Source organism: Aristolochia californica, unplaced genomic scaffold (assembly GCF_029961685.1).
Source record: "Aristolochia californica isolate CCGP_79_NKW_82.1479 unplaced genomic scaffold, dmAriCali1.0.hap1 SCAF_5, whole genome shotgun sequence".
In the NCBI taxonomy this organism is placed as follows: Eukaryota; Viridiplantae; Streptophyta; class Magnoliopsida; order Piperales; family Aristolochiaceae; genus Aristolochia; species Aristolochia californica.
In genome coordinates, this window is record NW_027182214.1 from 40,559,102 (window position 1) to 40,583,945 (window position 24,844).

At 37.1% G+C, this 24,844-nt stretch overlaps 1 protein-coding gene across 2 annotated transcripts; it reads right to left on the reverse strand.

Annotated features, from left to right (window-relative positions):
• On the reverse strand, window positions 1-24,206 carry LOC137965806 (isovaleryl-CoA dehydrogenase, mitochondrial). Of its 2 annotated transcripts, XM_068812157.1 has the most exons (15): window positions 23,918-24,206; window positions 22,856-22,939; window positions 22,717-22,774; window positions 22,130-22,254; window positions 21,997-22,041; window positions 15,985-16,033; window positions 15,787-15,896; window positions 15,265-15,341; window positions 1,635-1,685; window positions 1,489-1,553; window positions 1,145-1,299; window positions 979-1,019; window positions 853-907; window positions 457-513; window positions 1-367 (listed from the first exon to the last, which is right to left on the reverse strand). In XM_068812157.1, the coding sequence occupies exons 1-15, from the start codon at window positions 24,026-24,028 to the stop codon at window positions 224-226; spliced, it is 1,227 nt and encodes a 408-aa protein (XP_068668258.1). In that variant the 5' UTR covers window positions 24,029-24,206; the 3' UTR covers window positions 1-223. The 2 variants fall into 2 exon arrangements, with proteins under 2 accessions (XP_068668258.1, XP_068668259.1); XM_068812158.1 differs by lacking the exon at window positions 853-907 and having other exon boundaries at window positions 263-367.
• Window positions 24,207-24,844: the final 638 nt, after the last annotated feature.

The window sequence follows — 24,844 nt, forward strand, 5'->3', positions numbered from 1 at the left end:
TTTTTTTTTATCAGAAATGTCTCTTTGTTTCTACGAATATTTCTACCCTCCATGTCTATAATCATAATTTTATCAGTTTCGGTTAATTGTTATTGATGATTCGACTTCTAAAATTCTTGAATTTCAATAAGAAGGAAATGTTATTATTGACATTGAAAAACGACGTAGACGGACTACGGTTGTGCCCCGACCAGAGATTCTTTAAAAAAGATGATTTTCTTCTTCATTCCTTGAAAAGCTCTCGTCCGATGATGATTCGTCGGACCTCACTAGTTCCGGCGCCAATCTCGTATAGTTTTGCGTCTCGAAGAAGGCGACCAGTAGGGTACTCGTTCACATACCCATTCCCTCCTAGACATTGTATTGCCTGCCAAAATCGTACATATAAATTTAACGGTATGAACACAAAAATCGTACACAGATGAACAGAATTTCAAAATGTTTCGCAGTTTTGACCTGTAGAGCAACTTGGGTAGCTTTTTCAGCTGCAAAGAGGATAACACCAGCGCAATCCTGAAGATTGTATAGTCTATATTAATCACAGGCCATCAAGTAGCTTAGTAAACACGTAAAAATTTTGATTACTGTTCAATTCTTGTCCTAGACCTATGCACAGCATTCACATATGAACTAGACGCTAGTAGCATTACTTTTCACATTCTCACCATTGATTAATCCATAGGGCCCTAGAATTTTGCTCTCTAACATGAAATAACTTTTAGTTTAAGTTTGTATTCTATCTTTTTTCTTTCTTTTTAGTCTCAATACCAGCTATATTCTTGGCGTTATCACCTCCGTAATTAGCTTTTAATATTGAAAAGATTAGTACTTAGGAGCACTATTTAACAGCACCTTACGGTCAATGATTCCACTATCACAATCCCTTGCAACAGAATATGTAAAAGACCTGCAAGCATGGCAGAGATATTATGTGTTGGACAATGTGCAAAAGTCAGAAACAAATTAAACAAATATTACCTTGATGATTGCAGAGAAGTATACATATCAGCCAGCTTCGCCTGATTGCCACGATATAGCAAAATGCTTTCAGTAACAAAGGTGTGGGAAGTTTAACCACACTTACAATTCAAGAATCCGGTGAAAGATAATCAAGGACGCTTGTCTAAGTGCAAGGTATTTGCACCTGTATTAACTGAAATTCGCCAATGGGTTGGCCAAATTGTTCCCTTTGACGAACGTAAGGAATAACTGCATCAAGACATGCCTGCATGATACCAAGTGGACCTCCTGCAAGAACAAGTCTCTCCAAATCTAGACCCGACATCAAGACATAAACTCCTAGTTGAAAAAGAAAAAAAAAAAATAGAAAATCAGCATTTCTTTTTTGAATGGCAAAAATGAAACAATCTCTTTGTAACAATGACAGAAAATATGACCAGTACAAACTAACCGTGCATACTTTGGACAGATTAAACCTTCAAGATCTTGGAATAACATAATGAACCATATCTTAGAAGTCTTGTTTACCTTTTCCTTCCTTTCCAATAACATTCTCTTCAGAAACAAAGCAATTTTCAAAAACAAGTTCACACCTGTAGTAAGGTTGGCTCGGAGTAAGTAAAATTTTCTAGATCATATCCAACTTAAAAAAATGATAACCACGCGCCACATACGTGTCACTTCCTCTCATGCCAAGTTTGTCCAGTTTCTGGGCAGTGCTGAAGCTGCAGAAAAAAAATCACGTTTGTTGGTCAAATCATTACACACGTCAAAGTAGAAAAAAAATAGAAAACAAATTATAAATGCTTGAATCTCATTTTGAGCACTGTGACACTGAGGAAACCAAACTCCAGGCTCTCCTTGAAGGTTTTAACATAAGTGCTGCATTAGAGCCACTTTTTTGCATGTTGAGGGTAAGTCTAGAGTGGTTATTAGTTAGATGTTAATATAAAATCCTCTCCAATGATGATTTTTGAAATACATTGGCGAGGTTGAAGGTATTAACCTAGTGCAAATCACTTAGCGCCTTGGCTAGAGTGATAGCTTCCCAAAAGAAATCCTGTTGTGGGGGATGAAAAATTACAAACTTGAGAGGATTTAAGACGAAGAAAGAGGGAAAATTTGAGAAGAAGAGAGAGAAGAGAAGCAGCAGTATGCTGTGTTTGAGTTCAGGGCGGGCTAAAAAAATTCATGCCCTCCTCTTATCCTTTCACTTGAGTTAATTTTACATAGTTCGACAAAATTGCCCCTACTTAAAAAACACTTATAAGTTAAAATTCACAGAATACACAACAGAATTAGATGAAACTTTAACATAAGGCTCTGACAAGTAGCCTATCATGCTGTAATCTGATGACACCAATATGTGGTTGTTAAATGACCAAAATACCCTAGTACCGGTATTTTAATACTCTCCCTCAAGTTAGAGAGTAAATGTCAAACAATCCGAGCTTATCACAAAACACAAAAATGTTCACACCTTCCAAGAGGTTTTGTAAACACATCTCCAAGTTGGTTTGATGATTTCACTTATGAGGTAACCATTTTCTCCTGCACAACTGCATCTCTAATGAAATGACAATCGACTTCTATGTGTTTAGTTCTATTGTGGAAAACTGAATTACTTGCTATGAAAATAGTAGCCTGATTGTCACAGTTATAACCATAGACTTTGGAATATGAAATTCAAACTCAACGAGAACCAACTTCACCCACATAACCTCACTAACTGTGTAAACCATTGCCCTATATCCGGTCTCGACACTTGATCTAGCTACGACAACTATCTTGCATCGGTATAGTTTGCATCAGAATATCTCAAGATATCTTTCTTTTTTTTGAAAATGATGTATATATTAACAGAGAGAGAACAATAACAACAAGAGATTGTCAATGGAGCAAAACCCTAACAACAAGAGATTGGAGGGATGCTCCCTATTTGGCAAGCACATCAGTTGCTAAATTAGCGGATCTCGGAATATGAGACCAAATACAAGAAAATTGAGAGGCAATATCTAGAATCTCCCAGGGGGGGAGGGGGAGGGATGCGCAGGGGGGAGGGGGAGGGATGCACAGGGGGGAGGGGGAGGGATGCGCAGGGGGGAGGGGGAGGGATGCACAATCGCTCCATCCAATAACCACCTTCGAGTCTCCTTTAATGTGAAGAGGGCCTCTACAGTTGTCTCTAAAAATACGAAGCCCATTGAAAAGGCCATGAAGCTTAAGCGACGTTGAGTCAAAAATACCTAGCGGGACAGCATATGAGAAACAATGATTAGCGGAGGAATCCGAGATAACTCCCCCAAAGCCAACAATCCCGGGATTACTAAGAGAAGAACCATCAAAATTCAACTTGAGGAAACCAGGCTCCGGAGGGGTCCATGCCTGCATGACCGGGGCCTTGGCGCCAATTCGCATTTGCCAAGCTACTTCAATTATCTCATATAGATGAACCCACAAAGGAGGAGAATGCCTTCTTAGTAAGAAGCCAAGCGGAGATTTGGCCTGACACACGATCCACAATTCTCACCACGGATTCACATTTAACATCAAAATGCATGCGGTTGCGTTCATTCAAGAGTACAGGCAGAGAGCATCAACTTTCCCAACCCTAGAAGGGGAATACCAGCGAGCAATTTGTTCAAGGTGATAAGATCCGTCGACATGCAGAATTACAGCCCTACCTTACAAAGGATGGAAGTCCACACTATCCACGAGAAAGAACATTGGAACAGGATATGGCTGGTGGTTTCATCTTCTGTATTGCAAAAAGGACAAAGGGGATCGATAGAAGGGTGGCCTTTTCGTCGAAGCACATCTACCGTGAGGATCTTACTTTGGCAAGCGCTCCACAAGAAGAATTTTACCTTTGGTAGGGCACAAAGGCACCATGCAAAATATATCTCATGCTCCCTTTGAGTTAAATGGCAGCCATTGATGTATCCGTAAGCGGAGGTCACAAAGAAGATACCGCTTTTGTCAGGCCACCAAATGAGCATATCCGATGATGAAGATCTTAGGCTAAAGGATTGCAGAGATTCCATCAACCGACTTGCCTCCAATGCCTCAAAATTAGAAAGACCCCTCAGGGGTGTAGGCTTGAACCACCCTCCTCAAAAACATCGACTACTGATATCTCTCTTTGTAAAGAGAGGAGAAAAATATCCCAATATATCAATTTTATCATTCTGAATATACAATAGACCTTTCCCAAGGTCACCTTTCAAATACTTTAAAATCCTCTGAGTGGCTCCCAAATGTATTTTTCGTGGGTTTTCCATGAATTAACTCATAATTCCCACTGCAAATGGCATATGGACCTAGTAAATGTAGCATAAATCAATTTACCCACCAAACATCTATACAGTGTCTTGTCCTTTAGTATAGGACTCTGAGAATCATGAAGGCTACCACTGATTTCCAAGGGGGTATCCACTGGTCTTGCACCCAAGAGACTATACTCTTACAATTTATCTAGCACATACTTTGAATGAGAAAGAGCAACACTTTGCTTACTATGAGCCACTTCAATACCAAGGAAATACTTTAATTGTCCAAAATCCTTTGTTTAAAAGTGTGTGGCAGAAATTATTTTGACTTACCAAAACAACCACACTAGTCTTCCTTTTGAGCAAAAACATAAAATGATCATAATGACTTCTATAAAATCCAAACTACACCACCACACAACTAGAATTTTTAAACTATGCTCTGGGACTTTATCTAAGTCCATTGATTGCATTCTTTAATTGGCACATTTTTCCTATCTCCCCCTCCACAACATACTAAGGAGGTTGCTCCATAAACACCTCCTTTTTAACTCACCATATAAGAAGACATTTTTCACGTCTAGTTGAAAAAGTGCCCATCCTTTGTTCACTGCCATAATAATCAAAATACGAACCATTGTGGGTCTAGCAACAGGAGAAAATGTTTCAAATACATCAACACCAAAGGTCCGTGTATATCCCTTGGCAACTAATTTGGCCTTGTACTGATCAATAGTTCCATCAACTTTATATTTAATGGATTATACCCAACGACACCCCACAACAGCTACTCCTGAAGGTGGATCATAGAGACTCCACATCCCCCCTAGACAGTAAGGCACTCATCTCTTCATACATAGCTCGTTGCCACTTAGGTGAAGTGATAACATCTTACATTGAATGAGGAATAGTGGACATAGACAAAGATATAACAAAAGATCTATAGGATGGAGACAAAAAAGTAAGAGATACATATTGTGAGATGGTATGGGAAGTACAAAATTTTTTACCTTTCCGAATCCTAATGGGAAAATCCAAATGAGAAGGAACGGGACTTGCAAGCAAGGAGGAAAAGGGTTGGTCCTGCGAAGAAGGCTCATGAGCTAGAATGTCTGGAGGCATAGATGCTAGTAATAGGCGAATAAATTGCCAATGTACACCTGAAGAGGTGGAGAAGAACCTACAATTGGTGCATCCATAACTGTTACAAGTACAAGACTATCCATAGAAGGACAAATGACTAAGACTCAACAGAAAGGGCAAAATAATGTGTATTCTCAAAAAATGTAACATCAATAGACACATTTTTCGTTGAACCGGATCGTAACAATTATATCCTTCTTTATGACGGAGCATCGCAGAAAAATACATTTAAAAAATCGAGGAGACAATTTATCAGGAAGTCTGGTGAATAATAACATATTGAGCATAGAATGAGGTAAACTTGTGATTGAGAAACTCTAATCCAATATTAGTGGGGAGAATATGAACACAAGTACTAAATTGATTCTTTATTTCATAGAAAAAATAAAAAAATACATCATATACTTTGGACTTCTTTGGCAGGAGATACACCCAAGTGATGCTACTAGAATCATCTATAAGTGAAACAACATACTTAAAACCAAATGGACTGAGGACTCGACATGGACCCATACATTGGAATGTATCAGTTCAAATATGCAAGAACTATGACTAGAACTAATGGGGAAGATAGTTTGACGATAGTTCTTCAATTGACAAGACTCACAATCAAAGGAATTATCAGCTAGTAGAGATGGAAATGACTGATGAAGCTTAGGCTGTGATGGATACTCCAAACACAGGTACCATAAGTATGAAGAATCTTTAGTTGTAAGTGTCGCAACTTTCGGTATAGATACGTCATCCATCAAAATAAAGCCCTCAGTTCTCATGTCCGGAACCAATTGTCTTCTTCGTTTGTGAGTCTTGGAAGACACAAGAAGTAGGAGAAAAAACTACAGAACAATTTAAAGATTTAGTTAAGTGACTTACATATAAGAAATTAATAAGAAAATTTGGAATAAAGAGAACAAAACTCAATGCCATTCGAGGGGTGGTGTGTATCGTACCCTCCCCTTGAACAGAGGATGTAGACCCATCAGCTTAAGTAACATAATGATAAGACTAAGAAAGATGAATAGATTGAAACAAGGAAGCCATACCTAAAATGGTGGGAGAGGCTCCAAGTTGATGATCCATGAAGGATAATGGGATACATTCAGTGCTGGCATTGCCAATGCTTGCTATTGTGGCACTTGTTGAGGAAGAGGGATCAAACTCACTGGTAGGAGTGGTAGTTGTGGTGGTCAATTAACCAAGTCTCTGTAGTAACTACTGAATCTTCTCTTAAGGACCTAAGTATGTGGTGTCTCTACCTCTCATAGTGGAGTTTGTCCATGGTGGCTTGCCAAATTTCTCCCAGCACTTATCAGAGAGGTGATTTGTGCGACCACAAAGTCTACATTTTTGATCCCCTCTAGCACCTCGACTATGGCCTCGAGTAGAGGAATTTCTACCTCGGCTTCTACTACTGCTCCCATGGCTTCTAGCTTTAGCTTACTGAAGGAAGAGTAGAGGTTGAGTGCGATTGCATCAGAAAGTTTGGTATCCTTCTCAGGTTTACCTATCAACCTTCTACTCGAAGAACTCTGTTAAAAGTTTACTCTAGTGTAATCACATTATCATTAACCAACAATCGTGCCCTAATAACATCATATTCAGATCCCAGCCCATCTAACAACTTGGCAACCTAAATATGATTTTTCTCTTTCCAAATATCATCTGCATTTACAGTGAAACGATGATAAGTGCTGAGTTCTTGTAGAACACCCTTCATCTTTGTAAAGTAATCAGTGACTGATCTGTCACCCCTTTGCATGTTAAAATATCTAACATATAACTCATAAACACGAGACAAATTGCTTTCCTGAGATAAATAGAGGCCAATGTAGTCCACATTTCCTTGGCTGTCCCACAATTCAAAATCTGGTCGCTAAAACATGACTCCATGTTGTTCAACAACTAAGTCATAACTTGATTGTCTTCAACCTCCCAATCTTCAATTATAAGAGTAGAAGGATTACCTCTGATATATTTAGCCATGCTTTTGGCCTGTAAAAACATTAGGACAGACCTTGACCAATTCACATAAGTGGATCCATTCAACTTAATTAAAGTAACCTGGATAAACTGAGAGTGCTTACTGTCTGAAGTCTCAAAAGGTATCAAGGACAGCAACATGTTTGCAGGATTCTGTTATTTAGTCTTTCAAATAGACTACAATTCAATCCAAGAATCAATTACCACATACAACTTCACCCTGCTAAAGTCAGTGGGACCCATAATTCAGGATTAGGGAAAAATCACCACACTGAAGTCACAATTCAATGAACAATGGGACACAACCTTCAATTCAATGATTAATCTTGTAGAAAGTCAATTCAGACAACACCATACATGATGACACAGGCAGAAGAGGGGTTGCGCAGATAGGAGTGAAGCTAGGGCTTTAATTACCCTTAAAGGGCAGTAAATCATGATTACTGCTCAATTAGCAGTAGAAGCTGTCAACCCAATGGTTACGACAGAAAGAAAAGAAGAAAAAATCTGACCTTTGCCTACTAGTCCAGAAATTGGTTGATGAACCCGCAATAGGTAGACAAGCATGGGAATGGAACCAAGATCTATAGAAAAAATTGCCCATGATTGTCTTCTACTACTTTGATACCATGAAAAAATAACAAACTTGAGAGGATTTAAGAAGAACAAAGGGGGAACACAGAAAAAAAGAGAGGGAGAGAGAGAAGAGAAGCAGCAGTATGCAGTGTTGAGTTCAGGGCTCAAAAAATTGAGCCCACTTAACCTCTCACTTGAGTTAATTTTACATAGTTGGACAAAATTGCCCCTACTTACAGAAACTCTTATATCTCACATAGTAATACCAGAATTAGATGAAACTTGAACTATTAAGGTTCTGACAAGTAGCCTATTATGCAGTAATCTGATGAGACTAACATGTGGTTGTGAAATGATCAAAACATCCTTGTAATGGTATTCTAACAGGAGATTCTTTTCCTTTTCAAGGTAGTACTTACATATAGTGATTGATTTTTCATGCTCTATAATGCTTTATTTAATTGGGCTATGTATAGTGATTGATTTTTCATACCTATAGTGCTTACATGTGTATTTATCTTTTTATTTACTTCTGCTATTTGTAGTGAATGATTTTCATGCTCTATAAGGCTCTCGGGACATTTTATATTCCACAATCCTCGTTAATATAGTTCCTATTCTGGTCCTCTTGGTATAATGGATTCTAATGAAGCTGAGCTCAGATCTCTCCTTGTAGGCTAAAACTGGGAAGGTAGTGTTTTCATGGCTTGCAGATTGTTATTGAAGGTGATTGGATCCCAGTTACCGGCTGTGTTTTCATTATCTTGATGTCTCCTGGAAGCCTGTTTGCAGGTTTGCCAAAAGCCTTAAACATTAGCTAAAGAGGGTATCAGTCTGCAACTTGTTGTTGATTCCCCTTAGCTAGTAAACTTTTATTCTTTTGCCTTTACTCTTAATGAATTTTTTAACTTAAACAAAAATATAGTAACTGTAATGATAATTTTAATAATAACAAAAACAACAACAACAGCAACAACAACAATAATAAATTAATTGTTAAATTACATAGGCAGGGTATTTTGATCATTTCCATATATCTGATAAGTTTCATATGTATCAGATAGGTAGTCTTTCATGTCTGCCTATATTTCAATTTGTTTGAAAATCTAAGTTGTATAGAGAAAGATATAGAGGATTGTACTTGAGGGGCATCCTTTCATCATGTTTTCACTTAAAGAGGATTAGTCTCAATTTCTGAGACTAATCGCGCAGCCTCCCATTGCTGCTTGTCTCAATTCTCTTCCCTCTTTACTTTTTCTCCTCTTCTAACTCCAAATTTCTCTAATAGCTTTATTTTTATCATGGTATCAGAGCAGTAGCATCGGTTCTTGGGAGTTTTTACAACAGATTCTCTCTCTCTCTCTCTCTCTCAGATCTCTCAATCCCAAAGGCAGATCTCCTCTTTGGTACAACAAAATCATTTTTTCTTTTTTCTACTGCCATAACCTCCTTTGGTTGATGGCTACTGCTGCTATTTGAGCAGTTATAATGCTCAATTTTCTCTAGAAGAAGTTTTTTAGCCTAATACGGGCCTGTGACACCTTACCTGCGTCATCCTTCTCTTGCTGACATCATCATGCCAAAAGTTATTTTATGCTATGTTGAGAGTATTATTTGGTTTAATTGAATAGTTGTGCAAAATTTGAGAAGGATGTGCTTTAATTGGATTGTCGGGTCCATGTGGCCTAATTTTGGAAAATTTGAAGTGAGCTTCAATTGACTTTGGTACTTCGTTTGATTAGTTTACCACACTTGTAGGGGTAAATTTAAGACTCCAAAAGTAGAATCAAGCACTCAAGTTGTTGCATTTAGACATTGAGAGGTTTCTAAGGTAAGGATTCTAGGTCTATTTAGATTAAACATCGGTTAAATTGAATGGGTCCAATTAGGTGAATTGGTTTAGGTCTATATTAATGTATCTGAAGGCCAAAAAGAAGGCTAAAAATATATAAGAGATGATCCTCCTACACCCATTAATAAAGATAGGGAAGCCGAGGACAACTAGGTCATGACTTGGTTAGTCAACAACATGGATACCAGGTTTAGTAACCAAATTATGACCAGTGGGACAGCCAAAGCAATGTGGGATATGACATCTTCTTGTCACAAGAGAGCAACCTTTTTCGTATATATGAGCTGTATGTCCAATATTTCAACATGAAGAAGGTGATTGTACAATAACTGACTACTTTACTAATGTGAAGTTGGGTCCAAGGCCCACCCCAAAATGACTAACCAACTTAGGAAACCTCTTTCCCAGCTAATAAACTCAAGATCTTTGTACTCACTAATCCATGTGGGACTATTCCTTAACACTCTCCCTCACGTGAAGGCCCTCTTTTGTGGCTCTACAAGTGGATAATTTTAGGTATAGGCCTTCTTTTTGTGGCTCTTCAAGTGGATAATTTATGTGTAGGCCCTATTTTTGTGGCTCTACAAGTGGATAATTTAGATGTAGACCCTCTTTTGTGGCTCTACAAGTGGAAAATTTAGGTGTAGGCCCACATATGAGTACCCGCTTTGATACCATGTGAAATTGGGTCCAAGGCCCATCCCAAAATGACTAGCCAACTTAGGAAACCTCTTTCACAGTTTATAAACTCAAGATTTTTGTACTCACTAATCCATGTGGGACTATACCTTAACAACTAAAATGAGAGGTTTACTACAAGAGATCGGTATATTTCATCCATTTACAACGAATGTTGAAGACATTTGAAAGAGGGGGAATCAAATACAGGTTGCTCAGTTTCTTGATGGTTTGGAATCAAAATATGATTCCATAAAGGCACAACTACTAGCTAATGATGATACCACTACCCTTGAACAGGCATATAATAAAGTTGTACATACTTCTTATAGTAAGGGTGAGGATAGAGGTCGTGCAAACAGTAATAGAGGGGGAGGGAGAGATTCCTCTACTCGTGGTCATGGTCATGGTCAAAATGATAGAGGTGACAGGACATGCATTCATTGTGGGAGATAAACTACTTTTTTGAGAAATATTGGGAGAAGTTTAATAAGCCAGCTTGAACGAACTCCATTATGACAAGCCCAAATACATCTTCCAACTCTAGACTTTAGACGACAAACAACAGTTGATTGAATGGTTGGCTCAATTGACTACTACTTCTACTCTAGCCACTACTACCACTATGACCAACTCCACTGCAGTAAGTGCCACAATCCCAAGCACAGGTACGACTGCACTAAATGTGTCACATTCTCCCTCTTGGATCATTGGTTCTGGAGTGTTTACCCACATGCCAGGTATGAAATCTTTGTTCTAATTAATTAGTTCCTCCAAGTCTTATCATCATGTGGTTATGGCTGATGGTTCTACTTCCCCAATTCAGGGGAGTGTATTGTTCTTCCTACTCCAAAAATGTCTTTAGACTCTGTTTTGTTTATTCCTAATTTTCCAGTTAATTTGCTTTTTGTTAGTCATATTACTAAGTCCTTGAATTGTTTTGTAACCTTTTCTCCTACTTCATGTGTGTTTTAAGACTTGAAGATGAAGAAGATGATTGGTTTCGGACATGAGAAGAATGGGCTTGATGTGCTGGATGGTGTTTCTACTCAGACATAAGTGGCATTGTTTGCAAAAGATTCACCATTCTTATGGCATATGAGGTTGGGGCATTCGTCACCCAGGAAAATTCCATTAGTCCTTTCCATCTATATCTACTAATGTTTCCTTTGAGTGTGAGTCATGTCAATTGGGAAAACATCATAGATCTAGTTTCTCAGTTAGCTCTAGTAGTAGTTCTCGTTTTTTGAATTAATTCATTATGATATATGGGGCCCATGTCAAGTCCAAAGAGGTTTTAAGTATTTTGTGTCTTTTATTGATGACTTCAACTAGGTGACTTGGTTGCATCTTTTAAGAGAAAAATCTGATGTCTTTAATGTATTCGTGAAGTTTTATAATGAAATAAAAAACCAATTTGATGCAAGTATTAGTGTGTTTCGTATTGATAATGGGCTCGAGTACCTTAATCAACATTTACATCTTTGTGCCTCGAATGGAATTATTCACAAGACTTACGTGTTTATTTCCCCAACAAAATGGGATTTGTCGTGCGTAAAAATCGATATCTTCTTGAAGTATCCTGTACTTTATTATTTCATATGAACATTCCTAAATCATATTGGGGAGATGCAATGTTGACAAATTGTTTATAGATTAATCGGATGTCGTCATCTGTATTACATTGAAGAATTCTGATTCAGATTTTAAAACCAGGATGTAAGCTGTTTGATGTTATTCTTGGTATATTTGGGTCTACCTATTTTGTCCATTCTTTCAGTTCATCTATGGATAAATTATCTCCTGGTGCTATAAAGTGTGTCTCCCTAGGTTATTCCCCTAATCAGAAGGGATACAAGTGCTATGATCCACTTAACAGGAAAACATATATCTCTTCCAATGTCACATTTTTTGAGTACACTCCCTATTTTGCTTCTGCCATTAAGTTTCTTTCAATGCCTTGTATGGATAACTCAGTATCAATTGTTGTTATGGATGCTCCTCCTACAGGTCAACTCCACCACTTTAGGTGTATAGCAGGTGCTCACGCCATATATTACCTCCTCCAACATCAACAGACTATCCAGCTCGTGAACTGCCTTCTCATGGCCACCCATCTTCCTCTTTGCCTATAGGTCCTACTATTTCTGACTTAGATCTTTCTATTTGTCTCTATAAAGGTAAACAATCGTGTGCTTATCATCCAATTTCTCACTGTCTGTTTTGATTTCTTTTCTCGCTCCTACAAATCCTTTACTATTTCGTTGTCTTCTTCTTCAGTTCCTCATTCAGTATATGATGCTATGACATCGCCTGAGTGGAAATATGCCATGGGTATGGAAATGGACGCATTGGTATCTAGAAGTACTTGAAGCCAATGTGATCCTCCTTTTGGAGTGGCTGTTGTTGGATACCATTGGGTCTTACTATCAAGTATAAGGCCAATGGGAAGTTTGAGTGGTATAAAGCCAAGGGATATACATAGACATTTGGTGTGGATGTTTTTGAGACGTTCTCACTGGTTGCTCGACTTACTTTTGTCCGTATAAATGGTTTTAGTGGCAGTAAATCAAGGTGGCCATTGTTTCAGTTGGATGTAAAAAATGCATTTTTATATGGGGATTTGAATGAAGAAGTCTATATGGAGCAACCTCTAGGATATATTGCTCAAGGGGGGGATGCTAAAATGTGCAGGTTGAAGAAAGTTATCTATGGGCTTAAACAAAGTCCAAGAGCTTGGTGTGAAAATTTTGGGTTTTAAAGAAGTCATTGTGACCACTCGATTTTTTGTACTCAAAATGGCACAAGGTATTGTGATTTTAATTGTGTATGTTGATGATATTATCTTGTCTAGCACTGACTTAGATGAAATTGCAGAAGCTAAAAAGTATCTGGCCACACACTTTCTAACCAAAGATTTGGGACCATTTAAGTATTTCTTTGGCATAAAAGTAGCTCGGAGTAAAAAAGGTGTTGCTCTTTGTTGAAAAACAAGAACATGGGCATTTTGGTAAATTTAAGTTGTCGTTATTTATATTTCTTGATGTAATCTTGCTCTACACGTCAAACTATGTCTATGGACCAAATTACATGTAAAAGGGACGCTTAGAATAGGAGATATAGAGAATTAGGATTTTCACTTCAAGTAAGGTCGTTCTTGTAAATTGTACTCAACCCTCATTATAAATAGAGGTTGAGGGATGTGCAGGTCCCCATACGCACTTTCTCAGTTTTCTCTTCTCCACTTTCTCTCCCTCTCATTCTCTGTCTTCAACCTTCTCTCTTCTCAACTTTATCACTCTTTCCCAACAAAAAATATCTTGTGGACATGTTGTGTGAATATGGTATGAAAGGTGCTAAACCTGTGGAAATCTCTATGGAGGTGAATTCTAGTCTCCATGATTCAGGTAGTCCCTTTGTTAAGAATAAGACCTAGTCTAGATAGTTAGTTGAGAAGTTGATCTATGTGATCACAACTAGATCTGATATATCGTTTGCACTGAGTGTAGTGAGCTAGTTTATGGAAAATCTGAGGTTGATCCATAATCTTGAAATATTTGACAAGAGCTCCTAAAAAGGCTTTCTATATGCTCGGAGTGATATGATAATATAATGGGTTAGATGCAAATTATGCTGGGTGCAAAATGGATAGAAGGTCAACAACTGGTTACTGTTGTTTTGTTGGAGGTAACCTAGTGAGCTAGAAGAGCAAGAAACAAACTATGGTAGCCAGATCTAGTGCAGAAGCTGAATATCGAGCAATGACTTACATAGTCGTGAGATCATGTGGGTCAAGTCAGTTTTGATTGAGTTTGGTATGTCTGTTCCAAAACCTATGATTATAAAGTGTTATAATCAAACAACAATTTTCATAGCAAATTTGGCTGCTAAATTGGCAAAAATTCGGAATTTCCCAGCAATCTCTCATTGTTTGGGAAAGCTTCCCTCCCTTGTAATATGCTCTCTTGAGCTTTTGCCTTAATAAAAATCAGCATTATTTAAAAAAAAAATAGCAAGCAATCTTGTGTTTCATGAAAAACGAAACACAGAGTTTGACTGTCATTTTATTAGAGATGTTGTTTTGCAAGGGAAAGTGGTACTCTGTATATGAAGTCTTTAAAGTAGCTTGAAAGATGTGTTTACGAAACCTTTTGGAAGGAAAGAATATTTGGGATTTTGTGACAAGCTGGGACATTTTGATATCTACTCTCCAACTTGAGGGGGAGTGTTAAATCACATAGGTAGAGGTATTTTGGTCATTTCCATATATCTAAAAAGTTACATAATGTATCAGATAAATAGTCTTTTATGTAATATGCCTATGTTTCAGGCCTATGCCTAAGTTGTATAGAGAAAGATATGGAGGGTTGTACTTGAGAGGCATTTTAGTCCTTTCATCATGTTTTTACTTAAAGAGGCTATAAAGAGGATTAGTCTCGATTTTTTAGACTAATCACACAGCCTCCCACTGCTGCTTTTCTCAATTTTCTTCCCCCTTTACTTGTTCTCCTCTTCTAACTCCAAATTTCTCTAATTGCTTGGTTTTTATCAATCATAACAACAATAATAATAGTAATAATAATAACAATTGACATTGTCCGCAAAAAAGGGACAACAGGAAAGCATCATTTAGTCTCTTTTTACCTATTTGATCTTTCCTCAAATATAGTATTTTTTCAATTGAAAAATGAATAGAAATGAAAGTAAAAATCATAGAATTTGAAAAAAGAGTAAGCAGGAACCAGAGAAACACTTTCATAAAATGGATTTGCATTTGAAAGACAAGATTTGTAGTACAATGCATACCCTTTCATTCCTTTCTCAATAATAAAAGCAGTTATTCCTTTTGATCCAGCCGAAACATCAGTTTTTGCGTACACAACCTGAATCCAACTAGCCAAATCAAGTGAAAATAAAAAAAATATCGTCCAAGTGCAATTACTTAAGCACACAAATCCAAGTAAAAAACAGTAACATGATTGGTTGACCTTTTATAAAGTTATGCATTTCACATCTGGTGCACAAATTAGAATAACTGAATTAGCAACAGCATCCCCAATTAAAAAAGATCATACAAATGAAATAGACATTGACATCGTGGAGAATAAAATGGGCATCCTCTAGTTTACATGTGAAAAATAGTATATCCTCAACTCCTATTATTTTCATTAAACATATAATTTCTTAAATTAACAATAAAAGCCAATACATCAAAAAGACAAATAATTTTGACAAGATGCAAGTTTTTCCTTTCTAAAAAATACAAAGGAAATAGTTTACAATATCTACTCTTATTTGAAAAACACAGAAGATAGACTAGCAATGTACCAATGTTTGAGCAGTGGGACCATTGGTGCACCACATCTTATTGCCATTAAGGATATATCCACCATCAACGCGTTCAGCTTTGCATTTCATGCTGACAACATCAGATCCAGCTGAGAAATGACGACTTTTAAGTTGACAACATAAAAATAAAATAAAAAGGTATATATGATAATGAGAAAAAAAGTGAATTTCACTTACCATTAGGCTCGCTCATTGCCAGTGCCCCCACATGCTCCCCACTGATTAGCTTCATATTCAAGTAAAACATCAAAAGACAGATTATATATGAACAATGTTATAAGGAATACAAGTACGGACTGCAAAGTAGTAAAGGAATAGATCTCCAGACAGATTAGCATAAGAAGAAAGGATCGGTAGATGGTAGACAACAGAAAATTTAAATTTCTGCAATTTAATTTACACGTTTCTGACCCTTTCAACAGTAAGCCAGCAAAGAAATATACAAAAGAGAGAGACAATAGGCAGCAGTCTGTTGGCCTAAATCATGAATTGATTTCATTACTGGTTTACTTCAACACGTATCTCATAATGGAAATCTGAGAAAACATTCGTTACTAAAACAGTTCTATAAGTAGTACTAGAATTCTGTAGACCATACTCACTTCCTTTAATTGAAGTTAGTGAATGAAGAATTATTATATAAATTACAAATTAACAAAGATTAGTCTTTAGTAACTACGCTAGTAAATACATGCCAGTTTCTCAAAACATCACACACATCCAAAGGATCTCAACATCAGTCAACCAGCTCGTAGTTGATGCTTGGAAGATACTAAACAAGATTCAGAGAAATATAAGAGAATGAAAACATTAACATATTTTTTAAGGAATAATCCCACATAGATGAGTGAGCTTGAGTTTATTAGTTGGTAAAGAGGTTTCCTAAGTTGGCTAGTTATTTTGGGATGAGCCTTGGACTCAACTTAACACATTTTCTCTTCTATTTTCTCCCCAAATCACCTATTTTTCATGGTATTAGAGCAATAACGCAAGTCTTGGGCAAGTTTCTTTGGATTTTGTGGATCTTCTCTCTATTTTTGGCAATCTCCTTGAAGGGTTTCCCCACATTTCTGGACTGGTAGGGTAAAATTTTCATTTTTTCCCTTTTCCTGCCTATCTTAGCCTATTGGCTAATGATTACTGCTTCTATTTGACTGAATGTTGGGATTTAGAAGTGTTTAATGATCCCAACTTGAGGAAATTTCTCAAATCTGCCTGCGTTGTCAACCTAATGCTTGCAGCATCATCCATTTAGCCTACGCCATCTTGATTTCTTGCAATTAGGTCATTCTTTCATTGATTTATGGTCTCAATTGCTGGAATTGACTACTATTGGTTCTAAATTGCATGAATTGGGTGCTGCATTGCCCTAATTGAATTCGGTGTGGGGTCCACTTGAATACGCAAATATTAAAATTTGGGGAAAGTGCTTCCCTTTGGTTAATTGATGCTCCAGTGTACTAAATTGTGGTGTTTGGTGATATTTAATGGCAGATTCCAGCACACGGGTTGCTGTCCAAAGGGCTATTGAGAGCTCAAATGTGAAATTCTCTCAGTCTATTCAGATAACTACGATCTGGTTGAATGGATCGAATTATGTAAACTGGTCTAGATCAACTTTGATGTATTTGAGGGCCAGAAGAATGGTAAAATATATAAATGATGATCCCCCGGTAACTGTTACTGAAGATTGGGTGGCAGAAGATAATTTAGTAATAACCTGGTTGGTCAATAGTATGGAATCCAGATTTAGTGATCAGATTTTGAGTTGCAATACTGCTAAGGCAATGTGGACTACATTGGCTTCCATTTTGTATCAAGAAAGTAATTTATCAAGGATCTATGAGTTATATGTGAAGTTCTTTAATATGAAGCATGGAGGTAGATCAGTGACAGATTATTTCACTGAGATGAGGGGAGTACTATAGGAGATTAGTACATTCTATCCTTTTACTACGAATGTTGAAGACATCCGTAAGAAAGAAAATCAAATTCAAGTGGCCCGGTTTTTTTATGGTTTGGGGCATGAGTATGATGCTATTAGAGCCCAATTGTTGGTTAATGAGGATGTGACCACTCTTGAGCAAGCTTTTAACAGAGTTGTTCGAGCTGAAGGTGCAGTTGTAAATAAGAATGAGTCAGGTGGAGCCCTCTCAGAAGCAGCTGCTCTTAACCTTCAATCTTCTACTGGTAAGCCCGACGGTCAATTTCATGGTGGTAATAATAGAGGTAGAGGTCACTCTTACACAACCCGTGGTCGTGGCCGAAATGATCGGGGGGATCGAAAATGTGTTTATTGTGGTAGGACTAATCATATTTCTAAGAAATCCTGGGACAAATTTGGTAAACCTACCTGGGCCAATTCTATAGTCACAGATAAGGACGCCTCCTCACACACTAGATCGTATGAGGAAATTCAGCAGTTATTACAGCGCCTGGGTGAACTGACTACTTCATCTACTGCTTCTCAGACTACTGAGATTCCTCCTACTTCTTCAGCGAGTGCCACAATGATTAGTACAAGTATGAATGCACTAAATGTGTCTCATTCCCCCTCTTGGATCATTGATTCAGGAGCCTCTACACACATGTCAGGTATGCCCTCTCTATTTCAGTCTATTAGTCCATCTCATTCATATCGTCTAGTTACTTTAGCTGATGGATCCACTTCTCCCATTCAGGGGGAGGGTATAGTTCGCACTACTCCACACATATCCTTAGATTCTGTTTTATTTGTACCAAAGTTTCCAGTTAATCTCTTGTTTGTGAGTCATATAACTAAATCCTTAAACTGTTCAGTAACCTTTTATCCTACTTCTTGTGTTTTCCAGGACTTGCAGATGAAGAGGACGATTGGTTCAAGACATGAGAAGGGAAGGCTCTACATGTTGGATGATATATCCGTTTCTCGAGCTGTAGCTCTCACTACTACAGATTTTTCTTACTTGTGGCATCTACGCTTGGGACATCCCTCACCAGCTAAGTTGCGTCAGTCTTTTCCTTCTCTGCCAGCCGATATTTCATTTGATTGTGAATCCTGTTAGCTGGGAAAGCATCGTCGCTCCAGTTTCCCAGTTAGTTCTAGTCAAAGTACCAAGTTGTTTGAATTAGTCCACTCTGATGTATGAGGTCCATATCGGGTTCCTAGCCCATTTGGTTTTAAATATTTTGTGTCGTTCATTGATGATTTCAGTAAAGTCACTTGGGTGTATCTCCTACGGGAGAAGTCCGAAGTATTTGATGTATTCCTCAAATTTTTCAATGAAATAAAAAATCAATTTGGTGCATGTGTTCATGTACTTCGTACTGACAATGGTTTGGAATATCTTAACCATAAATTTTAAGTATTTTGTGATTCTCATGGTATTACCCATCAAACATCTTGCCCTTATACACCACAACAAAATGGGGTGGCTGGACGTAAAAATAGACATCTCCTTGAGGTTACAAGGACACTATTATTGCATATAAATGTTCCTAAATTTTTTTTGGGAGATGCAGCTTTAACTTCGTGCTACTTGGTTAATCCTATGCCCTCAATTGTTTTGAGTGGTCAAGTTCCATTTCAGGTTTTAAAACCCAATTGTAAATTATTTGGTATGGTTCCTCGTATTTTTGGATATACCTGTTTTGTTCATATGCTTGGAACTTTGGTCGATAAGTTGTCACCTCGGTCTGTCAAATGTGTTTTTTTGGGATATTCTCGTCAACAAAAATGGTACAAATGTTATGATCCTATTCGACGGAAAACATATGTGTCAGCCTATGTGACCTTTTTTGAACATACTCCATATTTTTCATCATCTACTGAGCTTTCTATATCACTTGAATCTCCTTCAGACTGTCCTGTTCCTATTGTAGTTTTGGATGTACCAGCGTCATCGAGTTCTTCTTTGCCTCTTCGTGTTTACAGTCGTTGCTCTCGTACTCCTGCAGTGCCTCCAACAGATACCTCTACAGAGCTCTCTTTTCATGATCCACCAACTTCCTCATTGCCTGCAGATCTTGTTATCTCTGATTTGGACCTGCCTATTAGTCTACGAAAAGGTAAACGGTCTTGTACTTCTCATCCTATATCTAAATATGTGTCACTTGATTTTTTGTCCCCATCCTTCAAGTCCTTTGTTATGTCATTGTCTACTTCTCATATGCCTCGTTCAGTGCAGGAAGCCTTGTGCTCTCCAGAATGGAAACAAGCTATGAATGATGAGATGAGTGCTTTGGTGTCTCGGGGAACATGGAATCTATGTGATCCACCTGCAGGAGCAGCTATTGTGGGGTGTTGTTGGGTTTATACTATCAAATATAACGTTGATGGCTCTATTGAACGGTACAAAGCTCGGCTGGTAGCGAAAGGGTATACGCAGACTTTTGGAGTTGATGTCTTTGAGACATTCTCTCCTGTGGCCCGACTTACTTCAGTACGTATCTTAATATCTGTGGCTGTTAATAAGGGTTGGCCTCTCTTTCAACTCGATGTGAAGAATGCCTTTTTATATGGTGATCTACATGAGGAAGTGTATATCAAGCAACCTCTTGGGTATGTTGCTCAGGGGGAGACAGAAAAAGTGTGTGAGCTACAGAAGGCTATTTATGGACTTAAACAAAGTCCACAGGCCTAGTTTGAAAAGTTTAGTGATGTGGTACTACAATTTGGGTTCTATAGGAGTCATGGTGATCATTTTATGTTCCTACTTAAAAGGAAGACTGATGTGGTGATTTTAGTTGGCTATGTGGATGACATTGTGTTATCTGGTGATGATCTTGATGGTATTACAGAAGTTAAACAATATCTGGCCACACATTTTCAGACAAAGGATTTGGGCTCTCTCAAGTACTTCCTTGGCATTGAAGTCGCTTGTAGCAAGCGAGGTATTGTTCTTTCTCAGAGAAAATATATATTGGATATGTTACAGGAGTATGGTTTATTAGATGTTAAACCTATAGACACCCCCATGGAAGTTAATCATAATCTACATGACACCCAAGGTCCTACACTCAAGGATAAAACTCAATACCGACGATTAGCAGGTAAACTGATCTATGCTACAGTTACCAAGCCGGATATTTCATTTGTTGTGGGAGTTGTGAACCAGTTCATGGAAAATCCTCAAAAAGTCCATTTAGAAGTTGCTCAGAGGATTTTGAAGTACTTGAAGGGTGCACCTGGAAAAGGTCTTCTGTATACTCATAAAGGGAAAATTGATGTACTTGGGTATTCTGATGCTGATTATGCTAAGTGTAAGATGGATAGACGTTCTACATCAGGCTACTGTTGTTTTGTTGGAGGCAACTTGATAAGTTGGAAAAGTAAGAAACAAACAGTTGTGGCTAGGTCCAGTGCAGAGGCCGAGTATCAAGCAATGGCTCATACAGTTAGTGAGCTTATGTGGATTAAGTTTGTGCTTCTTGAGTTTGGTTTTATGTTACCTGACCCTATGGTTATGAATTGTGATAACCAGGCAGCCATTTTTATTGTCAACAACCCTGTATTCCATTAGAGAATGAAATATATAGAGGTTGAATGCCACTTCATTAGAGATGCAGTTATGCAGGGAAAGGTGGTAACTTAACAATATTACTTCAATAAAATAAATAAAGATTACACGTGCACAGACACACTTCAAAGAGTCCAACCTTCTGCAGTTTAATAACATAAAATGTTTTTATTGCAAGGGTTGTCAAATGTGATTACAATTCTTGTACTACTTATGTCCAGTCCAGGTCTTTTGCTTTCAACAATCCATCGTGAGATCTTCAATTAGCGAAGATCACATTCTCCTTTACATTACTGAAACCAAATGTATACTATAGCAAAGTACACATATCATGTGTCCAGACCATTATCCACAAGCTGACTGTAGTCATGATAATGTTCATGTAAACAATACTTATGAATGTTTGCCTCTCAACTAAATGTGAAAACGGTTTGGAACCATTTATTTAACAGAGTTTGTTCCCGTAGTTAGTCAATCCTAATCAATAAATAAATTTGAAAATTGCAAAGGCTTATAAGACAAATCAGAGATGAAAGACATGAATAAATTTTGAAAGAAGTATATCAATGGAGTTAGGGTATGCAACTAATAGCATAAAGGGTAATTCAAGCACATGAAAATCCAACACCAAGAAACAAGGGAAGAAAATCAAAGGAAATTATTAAAAAAATAGAAAATAGAAATATAAAACCTTGGGTAAGTATTTCTGCTTCTGAGCAAGGCTTCCATGCCGAACCTGCAAAACAGAAAAGAAACTCATGATGTCAGGTAAAAACAAAGAACTCTGAAAATTTTATGTTTTGAAATTAGGCCTGTTGAAGTACCAGTTGATTAATGCAGAGATTTGAATGCGCAGCATAAGACAGACCCACAGCCCCTGAAGCACGACTAATTTCTTCCATTGCAATACAGTGGTATAAGTAACCAAGACCAAGTCCACCATACTCCTCTAAAGACAACCACCAGTTAGACTGAAGCAACCGGGAATTATTAATTCAATGTAGATAAAATCTCAGAGAAGATTACCGGGTCAGAAAATCATAATGGCATTAAAACCAGAAAAAAAAATTGAAATTTTTAAAAGTGAAATATGTACATTGCGCTCAAATTTTACACATCTACCGTGTTAAACACACACACAGAGAGAAAGGGAGATACATAGATAGATAGATAGATACAGAGAGAGAGAGAGAAAGAGAGGATAAAAGTTTTTCTTCCACATTAGAAGCACTTGAAAATCTGAGGAGAAAGAAAAAGAAAAGTTTCCCACCTAATACTGTCTTATTGACAAATGCAAAGTAAACAGAAAAATTATTTTTTGTATCCTAGAAGATAAGGACTTCAACAGCAGCACAACTGATTTGAAGAAGCATAAGACAAAAGAGACAAAGCCAATATATGTACTGCATACCTGGTGCAGTAATTCCATGGAGATTGAAATTGCCCATGAGCTTCCATAAGTTGACATCCTGGACAATTTTGTAATGATATTAAAGAACAAATATTTGTTTATGGAAAGTAAAGGCTGATGACTTGTTCTGTTTTACAACCTGAGGAAAATAGTTTGTTGCATCAATCTTCGCTGCATGTGGAGCAATATTTTCTTGAGCAAATTGAGAGACACTTTCTTTAAACTGTGAAGATCATAAGACAAATTAGGATTCATTTCCCAAATGATGTAAAACCAAAGGTCTATAAACAAACCTTAATCAAGAGAAGCACAAGAAAGATGCTTCAATTGAATAAATAACCACTAAACAGTTTTTATGAAATGAAGAAAAGGGCTAACACTAAAGCAGAATTCATACAAGAAAGGTAAAATTTTCAAGAAGTTATTATCTCACATTCTATGCTACGGTTTAGTCCATTAGCCAAAACATTCAACAAAGAACAATTCCATCTACAAAGGAAACAGCACGCCCTACCAAAGCACAGCAAGGAGGTTTCTGGCATTACTTTCATCTAACATTGGTGGTTCATTGCTTCATAGCATTTCAGTCTTGAAACACACCAAATTGCATTAAATTATTTGGATTGTAAATAATAAAGTAATCTGTGAGCTGCATAACGTGATTATAAGGTTAGAGAGTAATGAGTAAAAACTGTTAAAAAAGAAGGCCCAGTCAGAACTTGCACAAAGAGCTAGTTATAGTTGTATTATTAATATGTAACCTTCTATTGAACAAAAATATTTTTGTTATCTTCAGCTTGCGTTGTGATTGAATATAGTAAGTGTCTGCAATTAAATAGCGTAAATATTTACTCAACAATGATAGGATTGTACCTATACAATCCAACCGTTGTTCGGTATAAGAATGAGTCCAACTACTCGAGTCTAATCTAAAAATAACCATTAATCAGCGTCAAATTCGAAACAGAGCGATCGTACAGCATAAAGAGCTCAACTTAAATGCTGAATCTCACAAAACACAGAGAGAAATGCAGACAGGCATAAGCTGAAAAATCAGTATTTCCGGAAATTTCTCACGTGCTGCTAATCGAGCAACTCCAAAAAAAAAAAAAAACTCATTTACGACCAGAAAGCAAACCGCAATCGATCAATAAACATTAATATAGAATCAACAAACACACAACAAGAGAAACTCATTTACTTGTTTCTGCGTGTCATCAAAGAGTAGAGAGGTCGAAAAATGAGCTACGCGTAACCTCTGTTTCCGGAAGAGGTGCGCAGAGAGAGACCTCGCGGCAGAAAACCTCTGCATCCTCTCCTTTTGTTTCCCGCTACAAATTCGATTCCAGAAATGAAGAATCTGAGAGCCTGCGATTCATATATTGAAAATAAACAGTGACAATGTGCAGAGCGCAAATGACACTCTTCTCGGAGAACTCGGTCGTGGAACAAAGATATAAGAATGGCTTGATTTGAAGTGATACACGTAATTCTGATGTAGCCGAGATGATTATCTCCACCAAGAGTCGTGACTGACTCGTCTTTGTCGTCACCATCAAATATTAAAATAAAAATATAATCAGTCTCCTAAATTAGTTTAATTCAAGCGTAATCTTTAAAATAAAGTTTAACTAATTTTTTCTTCTTCTCATTTTAATTTCATTTTAAAACAGCCACAAAGTTACTAGCGGGTGGTGCAAACAATGAACGGGGAAAAAATTATAATGTATTAGGGAAATAATTAAAATAATTTATTAACTCTATATTCGTTTAAGTTAAATAATTATATAATAAAAATTATATGTTCTATGATTATAGGACCCGTGCAATGTGCAGGAGTTGGGAAAGAGTAAAGTTTAAGGAAAATTAATCAATCCCCTACCTCAGTGATCAAATATTGACCTTCCTAAATTGTTTTATAATTTTTTCTTATAATTTTTATATCATAATTCAAAGTAAGAAAATAAAATAATATTTTTAAAATAGATATACATGAAAGATACTTCAAGTCAAACATAACTTTATAAGGCAACTGTTATGGTCTATTTGGAACCCATAAAAAAAAAGAAAAGAAAATGAGAATTTGACCGTTATCTCATTTTCACTAATTATTTTTTAAAATAATAAT

What these genes read in the sequence shown, in the direction of transcription:
- LOC137965806 (XM_068812157.1), bottom strand. Translation starts at nt 24,028, where the DNA reads ATGCAGAGGTTTTCTGCCGCGAGGTCTCTCTCTGCGCACCTCTTCCGG. An exon ending in TATTGGAAAGGAAGGAAAAG is followed by an intron (nt 1,300 to 1,488) that starts GTAAACAAGACT and finishes TTTTTCAACTAG; the next exon opens with GAGTTTATGTCTTGATGTCG. An exon ending in CTACCCAAGTTGCTCTACAG is followed by an intron (nt 368 to 456) that starts GTCAAAACTGCG and finishes CGATTTTGGCAG; the next exon opens with GCAATACAATGTCTAGGAGG.